This window comes from Arachis ipaensis, chromosome B2 (assembly GCF_059453495.1).
Source record: "Arachis ipaensis isolate K30076 ecotype BB chromosome B2, ASM5945349v1, whole genome shotgun sequence".
Classification (NCBI taxonomy): Eukaryota; Viridiplantae; Streptophyta; class Magnoliopsida; order Fabales; family Fabaceae; genus Arachis; species Arachis ipaensis.
This window is the reverse complement of record NC_142437.1, coordinates 29,697,510-29,707,198: the sequence shown is the minus strand read 5'-3', so window position 1 is coordinate 29,707,198 and position 9,689 is coordinate 29,697,510. Positions and strand designations below refer to the sequence as shown.

Sequence of the window (9,689 nt, the reverse complement as noted above, 5' to 3'; positions counted from 1 at the left end):
GGTGTATCTTACTGTTATTAGACCTTGTAATGTTGCTTGATATTGAAACATGTTTGACTGATATCTGACTGATATATATGAATGTATCTGAATAATTTCAATGGGTGTATCTCACTGTTATCAATGGGTGTATCTGATTCTTACATATGGGTGTATCTTACTGTTACTAATGGGAGTATATTTGTGTGTATTTTTTGTTTCAGACAAAATGGCAGCAAGAAACCAAACGAAAGACCTTAAGTGTGCCACACATCTCCTGAGTGATAAGTTCAGAAACATGGCTGAGGAGAAGAAGGCAATTGTCAGGGATCTCGGATTTGGTGGGTTGATGCACGTCCCACCTCTAAGGGTGGATCACCAACTCTTAAGGGAACTGGCAAACAACTTCAAACTTGGGGAGAACAGACTGAAGACAGGATATGGTTCTTTCCAAATAACACCAAAGACAATAGGTGATGCGCTTGGCATCAATGCAACAGGTAACTAGCTCAAAATTATAGGTGTATATTAAGTTCATGCTTGGGTATATTTAAGGTTGATGCTTGGGTGTTTTTGAACCGATTTTGATACTTTGTTGTTTTCTTTTTTGTAGGAAATCTGTTTCCTGAGAAAGTTGAGTATAAGCAACTTTATAAGCAACTTTCTGATGATGACAAAATAATTTATAGAAGATTCCAGGGTAAGACCCTCAAAAGTCTTACCGATGAAATGATGGAAATCGGCGTTGGCAGCGAAGAGGAACGCCTGATGTTCAAGAGGATATTCATCCTCTACATACAGATGGCGTTCCTTTTGCCAACGACGATAAACAAAATATCGCCCGTGCACCTCGCCCCAATTTTTAAGATGGACGGCATATCGGAGAGAAACTGGGGGGCGCATGTTTTGACCTTCTTGATCAAAGGCATCACAGACTACCAGGAGAAGAAGAAGAAGGCAATTGATGGCTGCCTCTTTGCCCTCATGATAATATACTTTCATTTTTCTGAAAACAAAGGCAAGAAGAGGGCCGAAAGACCACCAAAGCCTTGGATTGCCAATTGGACTAAGGAGAAGTTGGTGGAAAGAATGACTGCAGAAAAAGAAGAAATTTTGGTAAGTAAACATAATATGTTGCTTGTATTTTATTTACCTGAATGCTGCTAGCTAAAATATCTCATGTTTCAGGGTATTGTGAAGATGGCGGAGACAAGAGCAAGAGAAAAAATGAAAGAAAAAGAAAAAAAAGAAAAAAAACAAGAAATCAAAAAACAAAAAAAAGGAAGGCGAGTCCAACATCGTCTTTGGAGACAGAAACAGCTACTGACAGTGACACTTCTACCTCTGAGTCTGAGACTCAACAAGACTCGGAGGATTCAGCAAGAAAACACCCCATCAAAAAGGGGAAAAAGTAAGTACCATACTTGGGTGTAATTTCTTTTTCGAGTTGGGTGTATCTTGTTGATCACGTTGGGGTGTATTTTTAGTATGTTCTAAATAATCACTGTTTGCCTTCCAGAATGGACTCCAGAAAAAGAAAGCAGAGGCAAGAGGAGCCAGATTCTGATTCAGAATCTGAATATGAACAAAGTGATGAGTAATGTCCTGAAATTATTACTCCTTTCTTTTGGCTTCATTATAAAGATTTCGTGTATTAACTGAAGTGTCTGTTATTAACTTATAGGAGTGAAGAATCATCACCTGCAGAGAAGGAGAAGGAGAAGAAAAAAACAAAAACAACACCAAAAAAGTAAGCACTTCTTTGCATAATATTCTGTGATAAAATTAATTTTTTATTTCTGATTGGTACTCTTTTTTTTCCACCCAGAACACAACCAAAAAAGAAAAAAGTTCTCGTGGAGGATTCACCTCCTAAAGAAGACCAATACTTTGACGGGTACAGTACCTCGTAAGCTATATTACCGTCTATCGTCGTAATTATTTTTGTTAACATCTTCCTTTATGAATGTAGTGAGACATATGAAATATCAAGTGACGAACTGGATGAATGGCTAGGGCAAAACGTTGATAAATCTGCTGCAGAGGGGTATGTCTTGATGGGCTGTCTATTTCATATTTTGTTGTGTTTTGCATGCTAATAATTGTTTCTTGTTTCGCAGGGAGAACCAACCTGACCTGCGATCGACAGAAGGTCGCTATGTGTCGTCTGAAACGTAAGAAGCTTTATTATTTAATAAAATCTTGTTATCATGAATTGGGTGTGTCTTGTGGTACCATTTGGGTGTATTGAGTGGATCAAGTTGGGTGTATGTTGTCTAATAAGTTGGAATATTAACTTTGTTGTGTTGCTTGGATCAAATCTGTCTTAGAATACCGGCTGTGAACTTGGGAACTGATGCTCCTTCCTCTCAAGGAAACACAGAACAGAGTAGTGTAAACCAGCCGTCACAGAGCATGTAATTTCTCTTTCAAATAACCGTTACTTTTGTTCTTCTATTACCCTTCTACTTCTAATTCTGTATATATATTTTTTTAGAAAAAAAAGCCCTTTATTATTTTATTCAAGAAAAAAAAGGCAGGAAAAAAAAGCAAAAACTGCAAGTATGTAAGTTCTCAAAAAAAACAAAGCCTGTCTTCTTTTTGAATTGTTCGGGTGTATTTCTTGAATTTCTTTGGGTGTATTTTAGGTTGAGTCCGTCTGATTCGAATATGATGGTTGTGAGGGAACAGACACCGTCCGAAGCGCTTGCAATGTGAGTTTTACAATAATATTCAACCTTATAACCTTATTATTTTCAAAGGCATTGTTAACCTTTCATTTTTCTTCTTGTTTAGAGTCCCGATTCAGGTTTTTGTGCCGGCATCCCAAACAACCACTGAGACAGATTTTGAACCAACCCCTATGCTACAGATTGAAGGGACTACAGAAACGTAAGAAATAGTATTGAGTGTATATTTGTTTGGAGTTTGGGTGTATATTACCTAACAGTTTGGGTGTATATTGTTCCTGATTAGTTTCTTTTACGCCGTGATTAATTTTTTGTAACTGTGCAGCACTCCTGAAACCCCCAAACAACTTCAAGAGACCACACCCACGGTTCCCCCAGCTCCAACTAAAGTGTAAGTTCATCAGACTAAAATCAATCTTTGCTTATCATCTGTATATTCTTATTCTTATTCTTATTCTTATACATGATGACGCAGTCATCCAGACGCAGAAGACGCTGCTGCCCTGTTGATGATGGCACGGACAGCTTCCTATGTTCCTAAAACAGATCCAGGGGTGCCATCATTCAGCCTTGGATTGACTGATTCAAGCCAGGAGGGGGCGTCAACGCAGGAGACAGAAAGGGAAAAATCTCCAGAAGCTGCGAATTTGATAGAACAATTGGACAGTTTGGTCCAAAGAATAGCAAGCAGCGCACCGAAGGGAAAAAACACAAGTCCACAAATTCAGAGGGAGACTGGGGGAGAAAGTTCTGCAAAGTTTGAAACTCCTCGGGGATTATATCAGATTACGGATGATATGAAACAAAAGTGCTACATCTGGGGGACAAGACTGAAGGAAGATGTAGATGGCAATACTAACGAGTATGAGGAAATGTGCACTCTGATTGGCCAAGGAAATACATTTTGATGAGAATGCACCTTGCTTCCTTCCAGGCAAAAAGTGATATAAAATCTCAGGTAATATTATAATAAGATTAATGTTTTTACACCAAAGTCAATTACAATGCTTATTAATGTAAAATTGATTTCGGCATATATTTCTAGATTGTATCTGCCATCTGCCTCATCCTCAACAACAAAAATGAAAAGAGATTTCAAGAACAAATATACTGTCTCCCCCCCGATATTGTGGTAAGTGTTACTTCTAAGAACTTCGGGTGTATTTTCTGTATTGATTTGGGTGTATTTGTCACGTTTGATTGGGTGTAAGTTTAGTATTTCATTTCTCGTTTCCCATTCTTGCAGTGCATGGCAATTTCGGATCACCCAAATGGGGAATTCGTATCACCAAAAACGGAAAAGGAATTCAGGGTGGAAGCCTACCCGAGTTTCATTCCCTTCATAGATAGAAAAAAATTGACTTCGCACCCATATGTAAGTTTTCGTTTGCTAAATTTGTTAGTACGCTTATTTACTTATTTGCAAAATAAAATAACACACTGTTCATGTGTGGCAATCCTTCAGATTTTTGCCCCTATCTGCTACGCCGGGCATTGGTGGTTATGGCTGATAAATACAAGAAAGCGTAAATGTCAAATACTTGACCCGCTACACAAAATAGCTCCCACTGATGAGAGAAAGGCCATTAATAAATTCACTGTAAGTTGCCTCTGTCTTCTTTACTTTAATAGATAGGTCTATTTCGTTAGTTGTGATGGGTGTATATTGTCCATTCAGTTGGATGTATCTTGTCCATTCATTCGGGTGTATTACTGATTTGTTTTCGTATTTAAGGGATACGTATTTTCAAGATTGATAACATATGCCGGCGGGAAACCTCTTCAGAAAGGGGAGAGGGAGAAGGAAATTAAATCACCATATGTTAAAATATCAGGCCAAAAAACAAGGTATAAATTTGTGAGTCTGAACATTAAACTTTTGTAAATGAGATTTGTAATTTATTTTCTTCGTTTTCAGCTATGACTGCGCTGTGTACGTTATGAAGTGGATGGAGATAATTGAGCCGGAAAACATCAAAAAGGGGAAGTATCAATGGGATAATTGGCCACAGGTAACTGTCTTTAAAACCATATAACTATGTATTACTTTACTGAATTAATATTGCTGTTTAAACAGAATATACTTTTTTATTGTAGGAGGAGGTGGACCACTATAGAGTGGAGTACGCATCCCGGATACTATTCAGTGAGATGAATACACAGAGAGATCAGGCAATTAGAGAGAGTAGTGCTATAAGGCTGTCGAAGCCATCCTCTATATTATTAAGTCCGTTTTGTCAGATTAATTCTGCTGATATAGAAACTGGGTAATCCAACTGCTTGGTAGTTTGTAAATTGAACAAATGATGTAAATATTTGCCATTTATCAACAACTTCTATTCCATGTATATTTTTTCCCATAGTTAAACTATCTGTGCTGGTAAACTGTCTGTGATGTATTCAAAAGCTGTATTACAGGTGGTAAAATATGAAGGAAAAAATCAAGGCATATATAAACACAAATTATAAACTGCTACACCCAACGCAAGTCTAATAATACACCCAAGGTTGTATTAAATATACACCCAAACTGTCTGCGCTGTATTCAAAATGTATGAATTACATGTACTAAAATATGAAGAAAAACATCAAATCAAATATAAACCCATAACCTGAGAATTTTTACAGCTTTTGTTTTATATATATCTATATATGTGTCTATATCTAAATTGTGAATTAACGAAAATACACCCAAAATAACAGTGCTTTTACACCCATATTCTGTAAAACTATACACCCAACAAGTTATCCCCTGCTGCTGGTACCCTGAACTGATAACTCATAACGTGTCCTTGATATTGGCTGCAATTTGAATGCGCCGCTGATGCAGCATCAAACAGGTTTATCTGAAAATATAACACACACACATTACCTAAACTATTAACGAGAAAAATAAACTCAATCGCCACAAATTTAAAGAACATTACTTTTACCTCGCTTAAAACTTTCGTCTTCTTCTTCTTTGTGGCATTTGCGATCTGTTTCTCCAGCTTTGAACCTAGCCTGTTTTTTGGACGTCCTCTTGTTCGAATCCTTGGCGGGCTTTGAAGCTCGTTAACGGATTCCAAGTTGGCGTCTTCGTGGGATAAAGAAGATGTCCCCTTCCTTTTGGCTTTTAATGCTTCCATCTCGGCCATGACGTTATCGTACGCGCGGTGCAGAATTGCAGTCAGCTCCTCCGATTCGGAGGCAAATTCGCATATATTTTGCGAATGAAAAACCAATTGGTCGAACCTCTTGCTTCTTGGCTCCATTAGTGGCTCGTCGTGGCTGCTCTTGATGTGTGTGTGTCGCCTCTTTACCTTCTTGCTCCATCGTTCCAGTATGTATCTCGGTGACACTTGGCTTACTTGTTCGAAGCTTAACACGCTTAGTGCATGACGGCACAGTATCCCTCTCGACTCGAATAATAAGCAATGGCATTTTACCTCGGCTGCAACCGAGTCGTAAGTAACCACGAACTTGTTGAATATTGAGCTGGAAACTTGTTCTCCGACTTCGTATACTGAATAGCCTAGAGCGGAATTCTTTAGTCTGGTGATGCAATTCGCCTTTCCTCTGAATTGCGCTTGGACTTCCCTAAACTTTGCGTGAGTGTACGCATCTTGAAACTGAGCTTCAATGCAGGATTTGGTTGCACACGGTATGACCGTATGAAAATCTGCAGCATCTGATTCTCTCTCTGCTTGCTCCCTGCTTCCGAGGCAATTATCGTATTGTTTGACGAACTGAATAAGCGAGCTGTTCCGGGTGATATACTTGTTAAAAAATGAATGCATGCTCTCGCTCCTTTGTGTGCTTCTCATCCCTGCCCAGAAATGGTGATCCAGATAGATAGGAACCCATATGTGACGGTCTTCGTACAGATCTGCATAATACACCCAAAGACAGTCTATAAATACACCCGAAAAACACATGCAATTTACACCTCTGATGCAGATTTTAAAAAGACATTACCTGAAAGCCACTTGTTGTCCCCAAGACCAAAATTCAGCAGAAAATCGTTCCAATTCCTATCGAATGAGTCTTTGCTGTGAGAGTTCCAAACAACTTGGCTCATTTCTTGTTCGATATCGGCATGTCCCTTGTACCCGTTTAATTTGCTTGGAATCTTCTTCATGATGTGCCAAATGCACCAGCGGTGAACTGTTGTTGGCATACAGGCCTCTAAAGCCCTTTTCATGGATGCGCACTGATCGGTGAGAAACCCTTTCGGAGCGTTTCCTCCCATGCAACGAAGCCAGCTTTGAAATAACCATTTGAATGATTCAATTTCTTCGTTCTTCATCAAAGAGCATCCGAGAAGTGTTGATTGACCGTGGTGATTCACCCCGACAAAAGAACCACAGACCAAATTATACCTGAAACAAATTACCATGGTCCAGAATGCAAAATCATTAGCTACACCCTAACAAATGCTTCGCATACACCCAATGAAACAGCCAATATACACCTCTACTGCGGATTCGTAAAAATAAATTAATTTGGCATCATAAACAGGGACAGTTTGTTACCTGTTTGTATTGTAGGTGGTGTCGAATGAAATGACGTCTCCGAAATACTCAAAGGCGGCTCTGCTTCTTGCATCGGCCCAAAAAGCCAGCTTAATCGATTGATCCTCTTCGAGTTGGAGCTCAAAAAAGAAATTCGGATTCTTCTCTTTCATTCTTAAGAAATATTTCCCGAATTCCTTTGCATCTTCTTGTTCGGAAACATTCCGCACTTCCCTGGTAATGTAATTCCTCACGTCCTTTTCGATAAAATTTAACTCGCGGTGACCCCCGGCAGCCGCAACAAATGATTGGTAGGTTTTGCTTGGTCTGATACCGGCCTCCTCGTTATTCTCTATCGTACGACGAATGGACATGCTTAGTTCCCTGTGCTGTTTGAGCATCTCTGCTTTGCTTGGACAGCAGGGGTGTGAATGATCCAGCACAACCTTTGAAATGATCCAAGCACCGACATTCTTCAATGTGTGTATATAAATTCTTGCAGGACAGTTTAGACCGGCTGTCGGATTGGTCTTCTCGGTCGGAGATATTTTAGATTTCTATTTTCCCTCTCTGCTACATGTAATCAGTTGGTTCTTAATCTCGTTTCCCTTCCTATTTGTGCACCGAACTCTTGTAGAGAAACCTGCAGCCTTGGCGTAGTTCCTGTAAAATTTTCCAGCATCTTCAAGGGTGGTAAAGGTCATTCCGACCTTTGGAACAAGCTCGTCATCAACAACTGAGAGAGGCTGCAAAATACACCGTGTCAGAACTGTAAATACACCCATAGATATGATTCAAATACACCCAATCATGTCTAATACGATACACCCTAACCGCAACAACTCAACTACAGAATGACTTTTAAAGCCATAAACTGTAAATACACAGCATGCAGATATAATACAGTTCTAAAAACACACCTAATCATGTCTGTTATAATACAGCTGAACAACAACAAGTAAATTAAAATAACAAAAAACCAGTAAAGTGTAGATACACCCACACTTCTAGCTAAAATACACCCAAACAAGAATTGATCTACACCCGAGCGTCTGCTACAAATTCCAGGTAATTAATCACAACTAATACATTGAATCGACAGATTCAGGTAAACGTGTTACTTTCACAGTCAATGTTCAGCAATTTTTCAACTACACAATGCTATACAAATTACTGAAAGAAATTTCATACTAATCCTATGTAAATCAAACCTCAGGGACTTCGTTAGATTCTGACTCATAATCCACTTCGCCTGCATTCAGATGACAATCTGAGGTTGAATGATCCATTATCTTCAAAACGAGATCAAACTTTGATTTCGAAAAACAACAAATCAAAAATAGAAAACGAAGCTCGAGTTGCAGAGAGAGACAAAGGTAACCTAAACGAAGAAGATGCTAGTGAGAAAAGGAGAAGAAAAGAACAATGGAGAAGAAGGAGGGTAAACGCGGGAGAAGAAGAAGAACGAAATCTCAAAATAACGAAAACGAAAAGGGAAAGAAATATTTTAAATCTGGTAGTTAGATATACGCGCGATGTTATATAGCGCGTGTAATCAACGTACCTGAAGCAGCGCGTATTTTGATCTTATTGTTTAATGAACTTGTAAGGCATACAAGCCATTAGGGCTTGTATGCAGAGCTTTTCCGATAAAGTTATACTTAATATAAGGGGTTAACAAAATTAGTTAACTTAATTTACACCGTTTATTATTTTATTTTTGAGTATTAATTTTTAATTTAAAAAAGTCTATAACAATATACTCCTTGATTTTACTCCACTCTTATATATAAAATTTATATTTTTTTTTGTTGTATAACTAGAGATTGAGGCACCACTGCTACTAATTCAATATCTTGATCAATTTTTTTATAATGAATCAGCTTAAACAATGTTAAAAAGTCATGCAAATATAAATAGTAAGTACTCTATTTATATCTTTAATATTTTATTTTCATTATATAATATTCATTTAAAGTATTTTTGTATTGAATAAATTTAAAAGTATGGTCTTACATATTACTATATAAAACGCCTAATGACAAATAAGATTATGAATTCTATAATAAAAAAATAAAATAAATAATTAACAAATAAAAAAATTTAAAAGGGACAATACATTTATAAGACTAATAATAATAATAACTTTGTATTAAATTTTCGGTAATAATATATCTCTTTTAAAATTTAAGAGTAAAACTAGGAGAAATCTAACAAACATAAAAACAATGATTAAAAGATACTACAAAAATATTGATATTTTATCTCATGTATTTAAAAATATATTACACAAATTATATGAATTTTTTTATTATAGAGTTTTTATCCAATTAAAAAATTAATAGATAGTAAAATTTGATAATAGCAAAATGTGTTCTAATTTTTTAAAAAATCTAAATATTAGATGAAATGTTATCAGTCAATAGATAACTAAATTTAAAATTCTCAAATTAAAAAGATAGATGACATTGTATACATTTTTATGAGTTATTGAACAAATTTTTATTAAATAACTAATTTAAGTACA

At 37.0% G+C, this 9,689-nt stretch overlaps 2 protein-coding genes across 2 annotated transcripts; one reads left to right on the top strand and one right to left on the bottom strand.

The window, feature by feature from the left end:
• Positions 1 to 1,076: 1,076 nt before the first annotated feature.
• Positions 1,077 to 3,577, top strand: LOC148573454 (uncharacterized). Its single transcript, XM_088505777.1, has 11 exons — positions 1,077 to 1,390; positions 1,499 to 1,576; positions 1,664 to 1,729; positions 1,808 to 1,876; positions 1,952 to 2,026; positions 2,100 to 2,153; positions 2,310 to 2,396; positions 2,628 to 2,693; positions 2,776 to 2,871; positions 2,995 to 3,060; positions 3,145 to 3,577. The coding sequence occupies exons 1-11, from the start codon at positions 1,137 to 1,139 to the stop codon at positions 3,575 to 3,577; spliced, it is 1,344 nt and encodes a 447-aa protein (XP_088361903.1). The 5' UTR covers positions 1,077 to 1,136.
• A 2,261-nt stretch (positions 3,578 to 5,838) lies between these two features.
• Positions 5,839 to 7,536, bottom strand: LOC148573453 (protein FAR1-RELATED SEQUENCE 5-like). Its single transcript, XM_088505776.1, has 4 exons — positions 7,184 to 7,536; positions 6,627 to 7,030; positions 6,312 to 6,537; positions 5,839 to 5,845 (listed from the first exon to the last, which is right to left on the bottom strand). The coding sequence occupies exons 1-4, from the start codon at positions 7,534 to 7,536 to the stop codon at positions 5,839 to 5,841; spliced, it is 990 nt and encodes a 329-aa protein (XP_088361902.1).
• Positions 7,537 to 9,689: the final 2,153 nt, after the last annotated feature.

Bases quoted from the DNA above. Each gene is read 5' to 3' on its own strand.
- LOC148573454 (XM_088505777.1), top strand. From the start codon at position 1,137: ATGCTGCTAGCTAAAATATCTCATGTTTCAGGGTATTGTGAAGATGGC. The intron at 2,154-2,309 runs GTAAGAAGCTTT...AATCTGTCTTAG, and splicing joins CGCTATGTGTCGTCTGAAAC to AATACCGGCTGTGAACTTGG. The intron at 2,397-2,627 runs GTAATTTCTCTT...GGTGTATTTTAG, and splicing joins AACCAGCCGTCACAGAGCAT to GTTGAGTCCGTCTGATTCGA.
- LOC148573453 (XM_088505776.1), bottom strand. From the start codon at position 7,536: ATGTCCATTCGTCGTACGATAGAGAATAACGAGGAGGCCGGTATCAGA. The intron at 7,031-7,183 runs GTAACAAACTGT...AATTTGTTTCAG, and splicing joins ACCACCTACAATACAAACAG to GTATAATTTGGTCTGTGGTT. The intron at 6,538-6,626 runs GTAATGTCTTTT...TGTATTATGCAG, and splicing joins GGACAACAAGTGGCTTTCAG to ATCTGTACGAAGACCGTCAC.